The 21,290-nt window shown below is 42.2% G+C and overlaps 1 protein-coding gene across 1 annotated transcript in view; it reads left to right on the top strand.

Moving 5' to 3' along the window:
• SKAP1 (src kinase associated phosphoprotein 1) overlaps window positions 1-21,290 on the top strand; it is a 503,203-nt gene that overhangs the window by 20,259 nt on the left and 461,654 nt on the right. The window contains exon 3 of the mRNA XM_030221014.1: window positions 3,011-3,036. Within this exon, the coding sequence (XP_030076874.1) occupies window positions 3,011-3,036 (26 nt within the window). The remainder of the gene's footprint in view (window positions 1-3,010; window positions 3,037-21,290) is intronic.

Raw genomic sequence — 21,290 nt, forward strand, 5'->3', positions numbered from 1 at the left:
AAGAACACTCATTTTTATATGTCCATTCAGGATACAGGTAATATGACAGTTATTACACCTTATTGGAACTATGGTAATATAATGGTTAATATTTCTTAGAATTCTACTGTACTTGCTTGGCTGTTTTTAGCATTACTTAGAAAGCTTGGTCATCTCCCTGTGAGACCACTCAGTTCTGCACTCTGACCATATCTTCTTGGGTGTAACTGACTCTGCCCTGTTGGTAGGCCGCACCATCCTGTTATTGAGGTTTTTGCACCCTAGCCCCTTCCTCATTTTGCTGCATGAGGGTGTCACAACAGCTCATGAGTTCTACTGTAACTCTAAAGTTCAGATTAGAGGTACAGGCCTGTAAGCTTCTCTGTCATTTTTAGATCCTGAACCAAAGTCAGGCCTTGAACCAAAGCTCATGGCTTTAATGATAATAGACATCCCTTACAGTTCCCTCAGTTACTAGGCCTACTCCATCAGGGGCCTCTCCTCATGGAGAATCCAGAAGTCTTTTCACTTATAATTTGGCCATTGAGAAGAGGAGGTTAAGGAAGGAAGGAAGGGTGTTTGGAGTCTTTATCCTAGGTCCTCATAATTGATTGTTTAGGCCTACTGTGTCCAGTTTAGATGTGAGTTCAGGAACAGCCTTTCAACTCGTGCTACTCTCAGCAGCTTAGAGAAACCTTATGCACACACAGGTGTATGTACCCCTCCCCCTACCTGCACACACTCATACACATACAAGCACTCAAATATAAACATACACCCACACACATTTTTGATGTGTTTCATTTTGTGATGGGGGCCCAGTTAGTGGAATAGATGAAAGGGAGGTCACAGCACATCCTATGCGTTCCCTATTGTTCACTCTAAGTAGTATGAGGTGGCAGTCTTTATGGTTGATAATTGAAAATAAACCTGCCCTCCAAAATCTTATCCAGAACTTTTCATTCTTTCCAATCCAGTGGAAAATGAGGAAGAAATTATGAGCCCAGTATTCAAAAGGGTTAAACCACACTGAGCTGGCCATTTGACAATATTTAGTAGATATTGTCTGTGATTGCCAGGGGATTGTCCGGTTAGTGCCGGGCGGTCTGTGGGTGGAGCCAGAACTTAACCGGTTAGTAGTGATACATAGTCCGCTACAGGCTAAGTAAGTGATTAAAGTTAGGACAGCAAAATAGGTGACTGCACATACCTAGATATTCAATGCCGGAACCTGAACATGGCCTGACATTGAATATCTGGGGTTAATTCAGCCCACAACTGTAAGCAGATTAAAAACAGCTGTGGTCTGAATATCTACCCCTGTGTGTGTAAAGTTGAGGATGTCTGTCCATCTCTTTGGGAGCAAAATAACTGTACAAAAATTGAAAAAGTAATTGGACCAAATTTGACATGGGGAGAAAACCAAAGAAAAGATTGGACCAGGGTTTGCAAAGGAATAAAGGACCCCTAAATGGCTTAATGTGTCAAATGGGAGATGCAGTTCAGCAGGTGCGCTACAGAAACATTGATACACTGAAATATTGCAGTTAGGGAATTTTTAGACTGTCCCCTTTTAGGTCACACACATGCACAGAGCAAATACACACACATACAGTGCACAAGCCTGGCTCTTCTCACAAGCCTTTCATATGTATAGTGACTGACTATACACTCACCCCACAACTGGACTAGCTTGCTGCACACCCTATAACTTAGACCAGTGCCTCATATCTTGTTTCTACGAAGATTTTGCCTTGAGTTTAGCCACCCATCTATTTATTCCAATTAACTCTGTACTACCCATCTTGTTCCCATCTATATATCTGCACGTGGCCCCTCAGCTACATAGAAAAAGCATTAGCATCATACTTATGCTATTTGAATGTTCTATTGCACCGCTTACTGGGTGTTTCTTGGTATTGTGCTGACATCGTATTATATCTGTTATTTGAATATTCTTCCACGCTGTCTATTATGGTATTGTTTGTATTGCACTGACATCATATGTTATGTTAACAAAATTGTAAGTTTTTTTTAATGTTAAACTGGATCTGCTTTGTACCACCTTGAGTGAATCTGTTCATAAAGGTGATTAATAAATCCCAAGAAATAAATAAATAAAATGTATGCACAGAAACAGAGATATACATACACAGAGGGGTTGGAAACAATTCCATGAGCCTTGCTCATCATATTTTCACTACTTATTGTTTTAACCATTCTTTAAGAGTAAAGCTGCTAGAGCCCCCTTGTAATAACTTAATTGGATTATAAGCTCCATGGAGTAGGCTGTCTGTTATATATGTAAAGTGCTGTGTACCTCTTGCGGCACTCTATAAATATTTTAATAATAATAAGGAAAATCTTTGCTGGATATCTGTATCTGTTGTAGTCATGCTCTGTGGCCAATCATGATGTGTCAGTATAAAAATTAACCCTTGGTTCCCTTCTCCAAAGTCCTCACAAACCTATAGTCGTTAATTTTGCAGAAGTTCTAACCTCATCCAGCTTGAGAAGTCCAAAACGGTTCTAGAGAAAAATAAGTGAGTCTCCCAGTTGCCAGTAATGGGCAATAATCACGGGCCTGGTTCAGTAAAGAATCACATTGGTAGACTTGTAAAAATCTCTCTCTGTTGAATGATTTTTAAAATTGTAACTGGTTGACTCTGTAGCACTGTGTGCATGAGCTAAAGCAAAAAAAAATGTACTGTGGCATAAGGAAGAGCGAGTTTAGCAAAGAATTCTCAGCTTTATGACAAAGGGAATATGTAAAATGTAGTTACATTTCCTCCTAGGTATTTATAGAACATAAGCCCTAACAATAAAATGTGAGTGAGCTAATGCATATCCATCAAACTCATGGCATTCTTGGCATGATTTCCTGGTGAGAATAACACTGTAGGTATTAATTAAAAGCTCATACATCTGTAGCAGAATTCTTCTCTTAAGCAGCTCAAATGTGTGTGTGTGTGTTCATAATGAAAATAAATTATTTCCTCTGTATTAATTTTTGTGTATTATAATCTTTCAGATACTATTCAGAATTTCAGCAAAGAGGTAAGTGGAGTTTAACATTTTTTTTAAGTTCATGTATTAAAATATTATGCAGCTAGTGCATCTGTACTGAACTGGATTTTCTAAAATTGAGATCTGCTCTTTTACAATGAGGGGTGGTAGTAACTTTGTCTTAAATTACAGCAATTTGTTAACAAACATAACACTAGATAGAAGGTATAACAAAAGCTTTGTGAGTGTTCCAAGCACTAATGTTCTGCAGTATGTTCCCGTCTTGATCACGTGTGCTTATACACATCCTGTCTATCTGGCAGCATAGAAATGTCAGAAATGCGAATGTTGAAATTCCCACTAGGACAGTGTTATCACATTTTAATATGAGTTCCACTGCAGCCTGCCTTCTTCTAATTGCTTTCAAACCATTGTTTTCATGATTTTGCTTGATTAACACAGCATCTGGCATCATTCAAGTAAATACAATGGACAGCTGTGCTCAAAATTAAAAAAAAAAAAGCAAAGCAGTGGTACCCATAAAAGGATTCAGAGTGGTGGATTTTTAATTTACATGGCTAAAATGAGATTCATTTTTTTTGCTCCATGTGTTACTTGTGCTTTTTTTAAAGGTACTGGTTTCAAGCTGTCATAAAAGACTTAATTTATACTTTTATTGTTTACAATAGGAAATGGGATACAAACACTCCCTTCTTTCAACTATTACTGATATTCAGAAGGCATTTCATATAGTAACATAATAAATGACGGCAGATAAAGATCTGAACGGTCCATCCAGTCTGCCCAACAAGATAAAACTCATTTTACATGGTATGTGATACTTTATATGTATACCCGAGTTTGATTTGTCCTTGCCATTCTCAGTGCACAGACCATAGAAGTCTGCCCAGCATCGTTCTTGTACTAAAAGTTCTGAAGCTAACGTTGAAGCCCCTTAAATTTACACTCCAGCCCATCCATAGCTATTCAGTTACGATCAGGGCGTAGACTGTAGAAGTCTGCCCAGCACTGGTTTTTCTTCTCAATCACTGGTGTTGCCACCCAATGTCCGCTAAGATTCCGTAGATCCATTCCTTCTAGACAGGATTCCTTTGTGTTTATCCCACGCTCGTTTGAATTCCATTACCGTTTTCATCTCCACCACGTCCCACGGGAGGGCATTCCACATATCCACCACACTCTCCGTGAAAAAATACTTCCTGACATTACTCCTGAGTCTGCCCCCCCTTCAACCTTAATTCATGTCCTCTAGTTCTACCACCTTCCCGTCTTAGGAAAAGATTTGTTTGATTTATTTCATGTTTGTGTCTCCTATTCAGAAATGTTAGTGTGAAACCCATAGCACTCGGGCTCACACTAATATGTCTCCAGTGTTATTTTTGAAATGATGAAGAACAGGATTCCACTGACACTGTGCCTGAGTACAGTAAATTTTCTGAATCCTGGAATGAATGGATAGGCCTCAGAGAACTCCTGATATCATGCTGGATTCTGGGAGATGAGACTGATCACTGCTTGATATTAATTTCATTCCTATGTCAGATGTGTTATCAGTCAGTGTGTAGCACAGCATCCAATTCCAGTACAACATGTAGTGAGGAACTTGAGAATTTCTTTGAACTCAGGCCTCACATATATTGGCAGTTCTTTATACCTGCTTTGTCTGTTTACAAATTTTACATCAACTGCATCTAGTGATGTTGGGACACAAGTTGATAATATCTGGGCTGGATTATGGGAATTTAGGTTTTTTATCATCCTTTTAGACTAGTCAAGATTAGTGAACTATGCTCCTTGATGGAGGCAGAGAATGCTGAGTTTTCAGTTATATCATTACCAGCATCAGAAGTGCTATAGCCCTTGAACTTGTCAGTTTTTTTTCTGCTTCCAGTAGATGATGCAGATGGACTGGTGCAGCAGGCTGTCTTTCTTTTTTGAGTTGACTCCCTGGGGTGCAGGCTACAGACAGTGGTCCCATGGTCAAGCCCTTGGTGAAGGGAAGCTCTCAAAGATTGCTCTACTATGGACCTTTACTTGTTAGAGCTGGGAGAGTTTCTCTTTGAGAGTTCCAAGCCTCGTCCTACGGGCTCTGGCTTAGTGAGGCATTGAATGGCAGGGCTCTGGGCCCTCACAAGAGGCTCTCATGGATTGGTCTGTGAACCTTTCCCCTTATTTGAGCAGTTGAAGCCTAAGGATCTTGGACCTGGTGGGGTGAGGCACCGACTGGCAATGGTCTGGCAGAGCTGCTGCCAGCAGGGGAGAGTACTGGATGTTCCTCCCCTCCCCCCTCAATACTCTCAGATTGGTCCACAGACCATTCTCTGTTTAAGCATTTGGGGGTTTGTCCCTGTTCTGGGGACTTGGTCTAAAAGTTGTGGCTTTGAAACTTGGCTACCGGGTTGGGGTAGGTCCTAGCTTGGGGGTATGTTGCCCTGCATTCTTTCCCTCTCCCCCCTTGGGCAGTTACATAGGGGATTAATTGTTAGCTTGCTTTTTAGTGTCAGTGTTTCTCTTGTGAAGAAAGTTGTTTAAAAAAGAAAAGAAATCAAGAGGACATCGGAGGTCAGTGGGGAGCCCTAGAGGTCATACACAGGAAACCAGGGAATTCTGGAGGTGGTCAAAGAAACTCCCAATAGAAGGTGGGTTGGCACCAGCATGCCTGTGCTGTGAGTGGTGCAGTTTGAAGGAGCCCTGCAAAAAATAATAATACCACCACTGTCGCTGGCTATGAAGGGCCACATGTTGGGGAGAATTCCTAGTTTAGCAGTTTTCTCATCCCTCTATGTGTTGGCTAGGCCAGCTTGGCCGAAGCCGTGGTTCCTGCTGAAGTTGGGATTTGTGTACTTGCAGGAACTGCAGCCATTTTAGCTCACCTTGGCTGATCAATTGCCTCCCTCCAAGAAGAGGGTGCTGTGGCAGCTGGGGTGGGTGGGGGTGTGCTCTGGAGTCCCCAAATAGCAGGTTTAACCTGGGGGTCTCCAAAGGGAAGCCCATTTGGGGGTGGAGGGCTTCCACGAGGGATCCTGTCTTAATAAAACCATATTTTCTTGAGGAACAGGCTGTCCCAGAAGTTGACACTCTAGGGGACTTCTCTAAGTGCAGAGTGCCTAAATGTTCAGAAAACAGAAAAAAAAATTAGCAGGTAAGAACAAATTTCATCTTACATGTGGTTATGGACAGGTAGTTCTTCTAAGACTCAAGCTAGTACAGAATATGGTTGATAGGATTCTGGAAGGTTTGAGCTGATGACGACATGTTTCCCTTGCATTATAGAAGTTTCACTGGCTGCAGTAGCTAAATTTAAAAATGCCGACTTTGGTATTTAAAGCTTTGAAATAGGGTGGCCCATTATGTTTGAGAGAGAGGCATTGTTCATATCTTCCTTCTCATTGTCTGTATTCTTCTCAGGAAGTTCGTTTTGATGTCCTACATAAGTATTTCCATACTGGGACAGACGAAAGGTCCATCAAGCCCAGCATCCTGTTTCCAGTAGTGGCCAATCCAGGTCACAAATACCTGGCAAGATCCCCAAAAAAGTACAAAACATTTTATGCTGCTTATCCCAGAAATATTTTCCCCAAGTCCAATTTAATAATGGTCTATGGACTTTTCCTTTAGGAAGCTGTTTAAACCTTTTTAAAACTCTGCTAAGTTAACCGCCTTTACCACATTTTCTAGCAACGAATTCCAGAGTTGAATTACATGTTGAGTGAAGAAAGATTTTCTCTGATTCGTTTTAAATTTACTACTTTGTAGCTTCATCGCATGCCTCCTAGTCCTAGTATTTGTGGAAAGCGTAAACAGACGCTTCGCGTCTACCCATTCCACTCCACTCATTATTTTATAGACCTCTATCATATCTCCCCTCAGCCGCCTTTTCTCCAAGCTGAAGAGCCCCAGCCACTTTAGCCTTTCCTCATAGGGAAGTCGTCCCATCCCCTTTATCATTTTCGTTGCCCTTCTCTGCACCTTTTCTATTCTAATTCCACTATATCTTTTTTTAGATACTATTAAATCAATGCAGCTGAAGTGGGTGAGAGAAGGGATTTCACTGCATAGTTCTACAATGTTAGAATATTCCTAAAGAGGACTATCTGTTTCTATAAACAAATAAAATTCTGGTCCTTCCACCAAGCTTATTTTTTTTAATCCAACTTGATATACTTCTACTCTTGCTCAAGGCTCTTAAGTGGTTTGCAATTAACAAATCATGTATGTAACATTACAACCAAATAACAGGTTCTATCAAGATTTTAAAACTTTAAGGGACTCATAATCAAAAGAAAAAAACAGCCAAAAAATGGTCTAACTGGCAGATGGACATGTTTCTCACACAAAAATGTTTAAATCATATAGTCAAACATACAAAAAAACCCCAAATGTTGAAGTCCGATATTCGCCGAAAACAAAATGTTTTCAGAAGGGGCATTCGTGGGCATGTCTTGGGTGTGACATGGGCGGCATTACATAATGGACATTTTTTTTCGTGATAATTTTTATTTATTTATTTATTTGTTGCATTTGTATCCCACATTTTCCCACCTATTTGCAGGCTCAATGTGGCTTACATAGTACCGTGTTGGCGATCGCCAATTCCGGTATAAGAAATACAGTATGGCATTGCTTTAGAGTTCATGAGTGACAGAGTGGATTGGTAATCAAAGAGGAGGAGTTAAGTTTTGTCCAGTTACGGTCTAAGTTTCTTTGTGTTGCAGTGTTCAGGTGTTTAAGTTGGATTGTTATGGTATATCTTTTTGAACAAGTTGGTTTTTAATGATTTCCGGAAGTTTGTTAGGTCATGCATTGTTTTCAAGACATTTGGTAGTGCATTCCATAGTTGTGTGCTTAAATAGGAGAAGCTGGATGCATAGGGTGATTTATATTTTAGTCCTTTGCACCTTGGGAAGTGTAGATTTAGGAACATGCGTGTTGACCTTTTTGTGTTTTTGATTGGAAAGTCTATGAGGTCTGCCATGTATAACGGGGCCTCACCGTGAATAATTTTATGAACCAGGGTACAGATTTTGAACGCAATTCGTTCTCTGATTGGGAGCCAATGCAGTTTTTCTCGTAAGGGTTTCCAGAGTTGAATTACATGTTGAGTGAAGAAAAATTTTCTCTGATTCGTTTTAAATTTACTACTTTGTAGCTTCATTGCATGCCTCCTAGTCCTAGTATTTGTGAAAAGCGTAAACAGACGCCTCACCCAACGTATAATTAAACTCTGGAATTCGTTGCCGGAGAAAGTGGTGAAGGCGTTTAGCTTACCTGAGTTTAAAAAGGAGTTGGACGGTTTCCTAAAGGACAAGTCCATAAACTGCTACTAAATGGACTTGGGAAAAATCCACAATTCCAGGAATAACACATATAGAATGTTTGTACGTTTGGGAAGCTTGCCAGGTGCCCTTGGCCTGGATTGGCCGCTGTCGTGGACAGGATGCTGGGCTCGATGGACCCTTGGTCTTTTCCCAGTATGGCATTACTTATGTACTTATGTAACTCAGAGAATTTTCAGGCTGTCTGAAACAGGAAGGGTGTAATCTGGAGTGATTATACTGGTGGGCTTATTTGTGTTGTATTGGGATGAGAGCATGAGACAGTGTGTTTTCTCTGCGTTGAGTTTTAGTTGGAATGCATCCGCCCATGAGTTCATGATTTGCAGGCTGTTTGATTTCGTTTGTGATTCCTTACTCTAATACCCATTCCCCCCTCCTAACGTCACCACACTCCCTCCCTCAGGATGCCCCCACATCCCAAGGCCCCTTACTAGCCAATATACACTCATGTCTGTGATTCCTGTCCCCCCCCCCAACAGGTGACAGAGGCTACCCCCTGTAAACCTGGCTCATGATTCCCATTTTCCACCTGCAAAATGAGGTAGAGGAGGATACAAATGCTACAAATAAATAAATAAATATAATAAGAGCCATAAGAACACCCGCACCATCATTGAATGGACCTTTTTTCAGGATTCAGTAGATTTCTAAATTAACTGTATCAAAGCCAGAATGATTTTCTGATGTTTCTGGATATTTTATAGTTTAACACTTTACAGCTCTCCAAACCTTCCCCGTTCCAAAGCAGAGACTGGTAGGATCCAGCAAGTGAAAAGGTTGTTCTAGTTACAGGGAGGAGGGGCTGAGTTGCCAGTTCTGTGTTGCAGACTGAGCTCTGCAGGGGGCTTTGGAGAGAGCCAATGAAAGCACTGAGTATCCTGGGGAGTGTTGAGAAGGAGTAGGAGTTTAAAAGAAATGAGGTAAGTGTGGGTTCTGATGCAGGCAGAGGAAAATTGCTGGCAGCAAATGCAATAACTTTTCATGATGGTATGCAGACCTGGTATGGAGTGGGGTGTGGCACTGACTGAATTTGCTGATGAACTGCAGGACAGCAGTAGAAAAGAAATAATGAGTCAGAAAAGTGAGAAGTGCATGCAAATGCATATGTGTGTCTGAAGGGCAAGAGTTCTACTTCACATATGTATATCTGAGGAGAAGTGACAGTGCATGCATAGCATGTGTATGCGACTGAAGAGTGAGTACACAGTGTACAGATGTCCGAAGAGTACATGTCACTAAGTTCCTCCCAAGGGGTATCCCTATCCACACCCTCTCCAAAAAACATTACACAGTATGATACCCACAAGCGAACCTTCTCCAGAGTATCCCCCATATTCTGGAATGCACTCCCTGAAAGGCTCCACTTGACACTATCTCTACTTCAGGAAGCAGGTGAAAGCTTGGCTCTTCAACCAGCCTTTAATAGAAGGAGTGACACAGGCTGCACATACTGCCGCAGGTCATGTTTATCCATTCCTACTCTAGCAGAGATAACATTTAATCATCTCTCTGACCTTATGTGTAACTTTCTTTTAAATTAGTCACCTTATTTTCTAACTCCTTTTACAAATGTAACAAAAATAAAAATAAATACCTATCTATATGTTCCATCTTTGCTTATACCCTACACTGTCTATTGAAATGTTCTATTACATATTGTGTTGACATTGTAAGTGTTTTCCTCCTCCAATTTGACATGTCAAGTGCTTTTGTTATGATAAATCATAGCATCCTCCTCCGTTTAGGATTGGAGGTGATATTCTCCATTGGATCAAGGGTTTCCTAGCTGCAAGAACGTACCAAGTAAAATCGGATACAAATCTTTCTTCACTGTGGAAAGCACATTGTGGAGTACCACAGGGTTCCCCATTATCACCGATTCTCTTCAACATAATGATGTCCCCTTTGGCAAACTTCTTAGACAGAGAGGGCTTCCATTCATTCGTTTATGCTGATGATGTTACAATTTTTATCCCCTTCAGGCATGGCCTATCTGAAATCTCCAGTAACATTGATCATTGCTTGAACATCATGGACTCTTGGGCCTCCACATTTCAGCTGAAATTGAACACTGAGAAAACTCATTGTCTTATCATCTCATCTCCATTTACTACATATAAGCCTGCAACCCTAATCACCCCAGCTTATTCTCGCCCTATCTCAGATAGCCTTAAAAATCTTAGGTGTTATTATCGATAGACATCTTATCCTAGAAAATCAAGTTGCAGCCATTGTAAAGAAGATGTTTTATTCCATGTGGAAGCTTAAGCATTTAACACCCTACTTCCCGAGGGAAGTATTCCACAACTTGATGCAATCATTGGCACTAAGCCACTTGGATTACTGTAATGGATTATATGTGGGTTGTAAGGTCCAGCTTCTGAAAAAACTCCAGACTGCCCAGAACACAGCAGCCAGATTGATATTCAACAAAACAAAATATGATAGTGCTACACCTGTTCGATTGAAACTGCACTGGCTCCCTATCATGGCCCGCATTACCTTCAAACTTTGTACTCTGGTCCACAAGATAATCTACGGTACAGCCCCTGGTTATATGATTTCCCTGATTGATCTTCCAGCCAGGAATGGTATCAGATCATCTCGTACCTATTTGAATCTTCATTATCATAATTGCATTGGTCTTAAATATAAATCGTCCTATGCGTCCAATTTCACCTACTTAAGTACTCAAATGTGGAATTCATTAGCAAAAAGAGTGAAAGCGATACATGACCATCTAGAATTCCGGCGAACTTTAAAGACCTATTTGTTTTGTAAGGCCTACCCTTCTGAATCTGCCCTAGCTGCCTCAACCCTGCACTGATTTAAAAGACGTTATTTCTGATTTCCTTTGTCATTTATTGTTCCCCATCTACCTCTACCTTCCCTTACCCTATTTCTGATTGTATTTGTTTAACATCGACCCAATACGGTGTCTTGTAAGCCATATTGAGCCTGCTAGTGTGTGGGGAAAATGGGGGATACAAATACTGCAAATAAATAAATAAATACCTTGCATTGTTGTTTGAATATTTTTACTGCTGTAATTGTCTATTGCTTATGTTTGATTTATTCTTAATATAGACATCCTTGAGTGAATTCTTTCAAAAAGGCAGCAAATAAAATCCTAATAAATAAATATATGCGTGTGACTGAAGAGTGAGAGTGTATGTGTTTGTGTATTTTAATATGTCTCTGATGGAGACAGTCTCATTTAAATAGATTGTCATTGAAAATTATTCCTGGAGTTGAAAGAAATCCATTGGTACAAATGCAGCTGGGTGCATGCTAAATGAAGGGAAGTTTTTAGCAACTGGAGTCTACCGAGCTATTAAGTTACCTGAGCAAATTCCTTTGAATACTGTCCTAATACTGCCTCCACTCTGTCCTTTCAGAAGCACCAAAGAAGGCTAAATATTTTATTTTACTTCTTCCATTTTTGAAGCTTATTTCACTTCTAAAACTTTGCAAAATTTTACCTTAGACACATTGCCAATAAATCTCGCTCACTGGGGAAGGCCACATCTGGGACCTCTGGTTTATATCAGGGGCAGTGGAAGGAGAAAGATACTTGTTCATCTTCCCTGGGGGTCAATGCAGAAAGCCCGGCATAAGAGCTGCTGAGTGCATGACTTTTAACGTGAGCTTTCTGCAAAAGGTTACCTGTAGATGCAGTTTCAGTGAGCATGTAAGTTACTTCAGCTTATTGCAAAGTGTTCCCACAATAAGGGAATTTGGCAGCCTGACCCCTCTTGATGAATCCCGAGATGGTGGTGCTCGGCAGGAGCAAGTGAACATTTCTCCTGTCTCTTCAAGGTACAGAGGGAGGGTTGAGGGTGCCATTAGACACCAAGGATTTTTTTTTTTTTAATGTGAGTCAGACCAGGTAGAGCAGGGGTAGGCAACTCCAGTCCTCGAGAGCCGCAGACAGGTCAGGTTTTCAGGATATCCAGAATGAATATGCAGGAGATAGATTTGCATACCATGGAGGCAGTGCTTGCAAATATATCTCCTGCATATTCATTGTGGATATCCTGAAAACCTGACCTGCCTGCGGCTCTCGAGGACCGGAGTTGCCTACCCCTGAGGTAGAGCATGCTTCTAAACAACAGGGATTTTTTAAAGTCGAGGTTAGGGGTTTTATGCTGGGCTAATGCAGACATTTGTGTTGAGGCAGGGAGCTTTCTTTAACTTTCTATGTTGCCTCAAACCTGGTGGTAGATTTCTTGTGTTGTGCTTACCCAGCAGACATAAGCACACAGTTTTGCACTGCTGTGGATTGACTAATGGCCACCTTTCCATACATTTGAATATGCTGTGCGCAGATGTCTATCATATGAGTTAACTGTAGTGTTAAAGCCCTTTCTGCATGATTTGGCCAGTAACGAGTATGTAGACCGCACATTAACTGTCTGCACGTCTGCTCGCAGTAGTAGCCTTTTCTATTAACCACCTGGTTCTCAGCTTACTGTTGCAGAGCTGCCAAGTTATCCAGTTCCAGGAGGCCAGTGTTTGGTCGCTGTGTACGTCTAGTAGCGCTATAGAAATGATAAGTATTAGTAGTATTTGTAGTCCTTTATTCTAGGTGTGCTTCCGGTCCCATAATGCACCAGTCCAGGACTGGCCTAAAATCTCCCTGCTGAAACCGGGTATCTTGGCAACTCTCCAACCCTAACTAGTAAGCCACCCCATTAAAGCATGTGCTTCTTTATGCTCACTCGTGAACTATTACTACTGCCATGCCCACAGCTAGGCTCTGCACTTTTTCCTTCTACTTCCGGAGAGTTGAAATTGGAGGGGTGGGGAATGATAGGAGGGGCCCATAAATGTGTATTTGCCTAGGGCCCAATATAGTGTTGATCTGGCCCTGAAGACAGTGTTCACATTGCTCATCTACAAAGATTAAAGGTGAACAGGTGGTGGAAGTGTGATGTCATCGATCTGCTGGCACACATCTCACACTCACATACTTAATCCATGTAGTTATGACATGTACAAGTAGCAAATCATTAAAGCAGCAAAGCCAGCGTTTGTAGAGTGAAAAAAAGATTGCCTTTGAAGCAAAAAGAAGAGTGTTTTTGAATTAATGGACTGCAAAGTGATTGTATTAAGGTTTATTTATGAAATATTTCACTGCTTTTATGCCAAAAAGACTTTAATATGGTTGTATGGAGGATTAAAATATTAAAGTCCAATCTAGATTTATTATGTGTTAAAAAATGTAAGAAAAAGTCAGAATTTACAATTTATATGATTTATTTCTAAATATGCCCTATCTCTGTCCTTGGAATGCCAATATTTTATAAACACATTAGCCACGGACCTGAAATGTCATAACATAGCCTTTATATTCCTTTTAGAAATTTGCTGTTTATTCTTGAAGTCAAGTTAATAAAATAATTAAAATGTGAGGACATTTTAAGTGCCAGCAGAGTAAGAAAAGGGGGTCCTGAGCATGAACATCTGTGAGAAGTTACCTTGGTTAGCTTTGAAGTCTCACTTTTTGCCACTATGTGAACTGAATTCTATGTGCTTGTTTGATACTTATTTGAAAGGGATCAGTGCAAAACAAAAGTACCCGAGACACCTTTTCAAAGATAAATTTGCTAGATTGTTTTGCCTTGTGAGGTCTACAGGACTTGTGATTTTAAGTTAGAGTGAGAGGTGGCAGTGTTGGGTCCCCTGAGAAGCAGTGATGATAAAATGATCAAGTCTGAGCTACTATCTGGGATGAACCTACAAAAGAAATCTACTGTAGCTGCATTTAATTTTCGAAAGAGCAACTATAGTAAAATGAGGAAAATGGTTAAAAAGAAGCTAAAAGGATCAGCTGCTAAGTTTAGGACACTAAATCAGGTGTGGACGTTATTCAAAAATACCATCTTGGAAGCTCAGACTAGATGTCACATATTTGCAAAGGTGGAAAGAAGAGAAAACGACAGCCATATTCACTCAATGAATAGTTAAGCTCTGGAACTCCTTGCTGGAGAATGCGGTAACAGCGGTTAGTGTATCTGGGTTTTAAAAAGGTTTGGACAAATTCTTGGAGGAAAAGTTCATAGTTTGCTATTGAGACAGGCATGGGGAAGCAACTGCTTGCCCTGGAATTTGTAGCATGTAATGTTGCTACTATTTGGGTTTCTGTCAGGTACTTGTGACCTGGCTTGGCCACTGTTGGAAACAGGATACTGGACTACATGGACCATTGGTCAGACCCAGTATGGCTACTCTTATGTTCTTATATTTTGTTTGTGAAATGTACACAGAAGGCCCAAACTGCATGCAGATAAAGAAAAGTTTTCCATAGGTTAATACAAACTCAGTGGCATTCCTGGCCTGGATGGCACCCGGGGCGGAGCGCCGATGCGCCCCCCCCCCCCAGGTGCAGCGCGCCCCCCCTCTGGCGAAATGACACCCCCCCCGGGTGCACGCCACTGGGGGGTGGTGCTGCGGCGCGCGCCTGCTCCTCCGAGTTCGCTAAACTTCGTTCGTTCGCTGCAGCTCCCTCTGCCCCGGAACAGGAAGTAACCTGTTCCGGGGCAGAGGGAGCTGCAGCGAACGAACGAAGTTTAGCAAACTCGGAGGAGCAGGCGCGCGCCATGGCACCCCCCAGCGGCGTGCACCCGGGGCGGACCGCCCCCACCGTCCCCCTTGGTACGCCACTGTACAAACTGTTGCAAAATATTTTTGTTAGAATATACAGAGGTAAAACACATGATTAAACTTCTTCCCCCACATTAAATGACCTTTAAACCAGAAATCAGTAACTGATGAAATTATGGTTTATTGATTTTGATATATTGTATATAAGTAGATTTTTATAAAACTTTATAGGCTGCCTTTCTGGAAATCAGCCATTCAATGCAGTTTACAATACTATAAAATACAATAAAAGCAATACAATTTCAAAAGATATATAAATTATTATAAAAAGACCTTATCTGCCTCCAGTACCCTCAAATGCCATTACTGACATACCTGTGGGACTAGAGAGCCTTCAACTGTTTCCAAAATGAATGTTTCCTAAAACATAAAACATTCATTTTGGATATTATGTTGTGTTATGGTGACTTTATATTATTTTAGTTATTGTTTCCCTGTTGTACTTTGATCAGTAAAGAGACCTCTGAAAATAAATAAAACATTCATGTCAGAACAAAACTCCAAAGAAGGCTCAAGCCTGCCAACAAGTTTTCTCATAACTCTGAAAGGAGGGACAATCAGTAAGGAACCCTGTGAAGGCCCTGTGAAGATCCCAGTGTGTACCCCATATTCCCGGAGGACAGCAGGACAAATATTCTCACAGATGGGTGACATCTGCTGATGGAGCCCCGGTGCAGACACTGCCCAGCATTCCAAATTCTTCTGGAAGCCTTTGGCAGGCCTGCACTGTGCATGTGTGAGTGCCTTCCCACCTGCCTGAGTTGCATGGGACCTGCAGTTTCACTTTCTCCATGGAGCTGAAAAGATGGATTTTCCACCACTGCAGCAAGTAAAACTTGGCTGTGTCGGTAGCCTACTTGAGGTCAATCTCCACTGAGGAGATTTGCAGAGCTGCAATTTGGTCTTCAGTCCACTTATTCACATCTTTCTACCGGTTTGAGTAGAATACCTGACCTGATATCCAGCTTGATCAGACAGTTCTGCAGAACTTGTTTGGGGTCTACAATCCAACTCCACCCTCCTAAGCCCATTCTTTTCTGTTCCAGGCTGTACCTTCACAGCAGGAATGTTTTTTTTTTTATTCCTAGTGTTATTGATTCTGGTTGGCCGTTGCAAGTATTTATTGACTGTTGTTTTTTGTTTACGGTGAGCCTGGTGGCTAGGGATTCCCATTTGTGAGAAGACTGTCCTGCTTTTTCTCATAGAAAGTGAAATTACTTACCTGTAGCAGGTGTTGTCTGAGGAGAGCAAAACAAGTAGTCTCATACATCCTCCCATCTCTCCAAGGAGTTGCATTCTTTATGCTTTTTGATCCAACTGCGGGTCCAACATGACTCGAGCAGACAGCAAGGCACTTGTGCATGTGTAGTGCAGGCCTACCAAAAGCTTCTAGAAGAGTGTGCTATGCCCCGTGCCAGGGCTCCATCGGGGGAACATCATCCATCTGTGAGAGTACTTGTCCTGCTATCCTCAGAGAACACCTGTTACAGGTAAGTAACTGAGGCCCTGTTTACTAAGCCGTGCTTTAGGCGCACACACTAACGATAGAGACACCCATTATGGGTGTCTCTATCGTTAGTGCGCGCTATAAAGTGTGCAATCCTACAGCGCAGCTTAGTAAACAGGGCCTTTAGCTATATACTAGCATAACTTGCTTGTAGATAGGCTGTTTTGGAGTTGCAAAGCAATAGTTTAAATTTTGCTCAATTTTTAATAGACAACTAGTACAGCCATATCAAAGGATGAGTGTTATTTTCCCTTCTACTTAACCTAGTCATGTAGATGTTAAACAGCGAGGGGGACAATACTGAGCCTAAAGATCTCACAGAAGACCATGCAGGGCTGTGCCTAGGGTCTCTGGTGCCCCCCTGCAGACTATCAGTTGCCCCCCCCCCCGTGTGGCACAAGATGGCAAGGCTTACAAGCCTTTCTTGCGAAATACTTGATCGCAAATAATTTTTTATGATTTTTAACCATGAAAATGATCACTCACCACTTGCCACATTGACAGGAATTGTCAGCAATATTCTTAGAAAACAAATTGCTATACATTGCAAAATAAGATAGCAGATGTAAATTCTCAAAGTGGACATATTCCAAACACTAAACTGAAAATAAAATGATTTTTTTTTCTACCTTTGTTGTCTGGTGACTTTGTTTTTCTATCCATATTGGTCCGAGTCTCTGATTCTGCTGCTCTCTATCTGTTCTCTTAACTCCGTTTCCAGGGCTTCCTTTCCATTTATTTCTTTACTTTTCTCCTTTCTTCTTCATTTCTTGCCCTACATCCATAAGTAAAAGCTGTGTCCTCCTCTGTGGAATTGACTGGAGGAGGTATAACGTGGATCCAGCTTTTGCCTATTTTCTCCATCCATGTGCAGTTTTTCTCCTCTCTTCCCTTTCCCTCATCTCCATCCATGTGCATCTTCTTCTTTTTTCTTTCCTCACCTCCATCCATGTCCAGCACTTCTCCTCTCTCATCCCCTCCATCCATGTTCAGCATTTCTCCTCTCTCCTCCCTCCCCTGTATCCATATAAAGCAATAATTCTCTCTCCCCTCTCCTCCATCCAGCATTTCTCCTCTCTCCCCGCCAACTCCTCCATCTATCCATGTCCAGAGAATCTCTCTTCCCTGCCCTCCCCTCTCATCCATGTCCAGCGATTCTCCTCTTTCCCCTGCCCTTCATGTCCAGCGAATCTCTCTTCGCTGACCTCCCCTCCCCTCCATGTCCAGTATGTCTCCTCTGCCCCCTGCCATCCCCTCTCATCCATGTCCAGCAATTCTCTCTTCCCTGCCCTCCTCTTCCCTCCCCTCCATGTCCAGCATGGAGAGGTGGGGGAGGGCAGGGGAGGGCAGGGGAGGGAGGCGACATGCTGGACATGGAGGGGAGAGAGAATTACTGGATGTGGAGGGGAGGGCAGGGGAGAGAGGAGAATCGCGACTTCGGGTAAAAGATTTTGGAGCGCGAGAGCAGGAACAGAAGGGAGCGGGCAAGTGAGCCGGACCTCAGGAAAAAGGTGCCGGTACGCTGTACCGGCGCGTAACAGCACAAAAAAAAGCACTGTATTTAGCCCTCATTGATAAGTCTCTGACTCTAAAGTTTAGCAATTTCATTAAAGCAAAATGTATTTTCACATATCACAGACTCTTCCTATCCAAGGAGAATGTTTTATATAAAAACAAACACAAAAAAAGCACTGACTCTAAAGTTTAGCCATTTCATTAAAGCAAAATATATTTTCACATATCACAAACTCTTCCTATCCAAGCAGAATGTTTTATATTTATTTATTGCATTTGTATCCCACATTTTCCCACCTCTTTGCAGGCTCAATGTGGCTTACAATATATCATGAATGGTGGAGATATATAAGAAATAAACATTTAGAAATTACACACACAACGTTTAGTAATTACACACAAAAAAAGCAATCAGATTTTCACTTACCAGCTCTTCAACACAGCTAAACTTCCTCTTTGAACCTACTGTTTGAACCATCAGCCAATGAAATGGCTTTTAGCTGTAGATATCTCAGGTTACCTGATAATTATGCACACATCATTGCAGTCATGCCCTCCTCTCAGTGTACATGCTCAGAAAAAAAAAAACAACTTTGAACCACTTACAGATTTTAACAAACAATTACACTATTTATTTTTTATTTCTCCCCAGTCTCACTTGCACACCTCCCTCCAAACCTGTTCTCTTTAATTTGAATGTTGTTCAAGCTCACCCTGAATGAGGAGTTCTTCCCACACCAAAGACATACATAGCACTGGTTGTACTCTTTGAAGCAACTTTAGCAGAGCGTGTCTGCCTCAGTTAGCACTGCTTGGCTGCCTTCACTTCCTCACGCAGAGAGGGAAGGGCAGGGGAGAGAGGAGAATCACAACTTCAGGTAAAAGATTTTGCAAGTGAGTGGACCTGGGCAGCGCCCTCCAGAGGTCAGCGCCCCCCTGCGGTGCTTACCCCACTTACCGTGTTGGCACGGCCCTGAGACCATGAGCCTTCACATTGAAAGCGCTATCTGTGAGAAAAGACTCAACCCAAGATAAGACCCTTCCTGACATTCCGATACAAGCACACCTTCAAGCAGAATCTCCACTTCCACCAAGTTAAAAGCTGAGCTTAAAACTAAAGATATTAAGAAGATGGACTCATTTTTATCCAAATGATGTATAGATCCATCACAGCACATAGTACAGGTTCTGTGCCTCATTTTTCTAGAAAACTTTCTGTTCTTCAGAAATTCCTGATTCCTTAAAGAAGGAGCCCACCTGAAATACTACTTCCTTTTCCATCAGTTTGCCCAGAAAAGGCGGATAGACTGATAACTTGCTGAAATGATTTATCCTGTGCCTCCTTTTTTTGGTGTTAGTGTACTCCCCATGCTCTAATGGTTTCAATGCAGACATTCAAATGCATGTAAATGCATTTAAATGTGGTCATTAGAAAGCCCACAGTAATGCTAAAAAAAAAAAAAAGACTCTGACTCATTTAGCTTTGGAAACCTAATGCCTGGTCTGGAGCATCATTGAGGGATGATTGTGAGAAAACATGTCTAACAGCACCCCTTCTCTCCCACTAATCTGACCACCCAGCCCTGAATGGGCTTTCCCAAAGGTACGTCCAAGCCTCCCCCCACAAAAAAAACTCCCTTTAAAAATCCCCACCCCTAGCTCCCTTCTGAAATGTAAAAAAAAGTCCCTGCTGTTCTGGTGGACCCCTCCTCTCAGTAAAGAATAGCCTGGTAGTCCAGCAGGCCCACTGACTTGACCTGGCAGACCCTTGATCTGGCCGGGCTAAGGCCGACCCCCTAGTCATCACTGGACCTGGTGGTCTAGTAGAAACCCACCCGCAACCCCTTCACATACCTCATAGTAGGAGGCAGGAGAGATGCCTACTTTCTCATATCTCTGGGCCCACCTTCTTTCCCACCCGGTGCATCCTAGGATGCATGGCCAGGTCCTACCTTATAAGAGAAAACCTCCTTATCCATCTCAGGATGCACAGGGTGAGGTTGGGCACCGCCATTTTGAAGAGAGCAGGCCCAGAGATAGGAGGGAGTAGGCATTCTTCCTGCCTCCTATCATGAGGTATGTGAAGGGGTTTGGGGGTGGGTGGGATTCTACACCAGGACCAGTGGTGACCTGAGGGTAGGGCTCAGTTTGCCCTGGCACGGCCTTGCAGGGGGTACACTGGGTCAGATGGGTGGGTAGGCCCGCTGGACCACCAGACTATTTTTTTGTGAGACGGCCAGGAGATGTCTACTAGACCAACAGGGCCAGTGGTGACTTAGGGGTCGAGCCTGGCCTGTTCGAGGATCCGTTGGTTTGGGCCAGGTCGGGTGGGTAGGTCTGCTGGACTACCAGGCTGTTTTTTGTGAGGGGGCAGGAGGGGTCCACTGGACCACCAGGGTTTGTTTTTGGTTGTTTTTTTGTTTTTTAGTTTGTAGGGAGGCCCCCGTTCCAATTCCATATTTTTGCTTGACGGGAAGAGTTAGGGCAGTGGTTCCCAAACTTGGTCCTGGAGGCAATATATTCAATCAGATTTTTAGGATATCTACAATGAATATTCATGAGAGGAATTTTCATACATTGCCTCCATTGCATGCAAATCTCTCTCATGAATATTCATTGTGGATATCCTGAAAACCTGACTGGCTGGGGTGCCTCCAGGACCAGGTTTGGGAACCACTGGGTTAGGGGTAAGGGGTCATGGCCTGCATGCTTTTATTTTTATTTATTTATTTTTTAACGTCAACTTTCCTGTCAGTGCCTGAGCCAGTTAGTGCTCAGGCACTGACAGGAAAATTAGTGCAGAGTAGAGAGAAGCTATTTAATGCCACAATTTTAATGCAGCATTAATTTGCATGCTCATTATGCTGAGCGTGTTGTGGCAATTTTGCTGTGCTGGATTCGTGGTAGATTTTGATTCTATTGCGAACCTTTGAGCATCAGCCCTTGAGATACCACTTCCTCCTCTGCCACATTCACACATTGGGTCTTCAAATCTTGAACTTTACAAACAAAAAAGTCAAATAACGAATTGTCCATTAGGTTCCCCCTTGAATTCTTGGGGACCCTTTTTACCAGGACCCAAATGACTTTAGTCCAATTTGGAGCCTTCTCCAAAATAGTAGAAAATAATAATTTCCCTGCTGAGATTTTTCACGATAATGCCGTTCACAACAAGCTAAACAGCAACTATATTTTATCTTGCTAATCATTGTGTAGTCCTCTAGTGGTGAACACTGCAACATGTGGTGAATGGACACTAT

The sequence above is a fragment of the Microcaecilia unicolor genome, chromosome 12, assembly GCF_901765095.1.
Source record: "Microcaecilia unicolor chromosome 12, aMicUni1.1, whole genome shotgun sequence".
Lineage (NCBI taxonomy): Eukaryota > Metazoa > Chordata > Amphibia > Gymnophiona > Siphonopidae > Microcaecilia > Microcaecilia unicolor.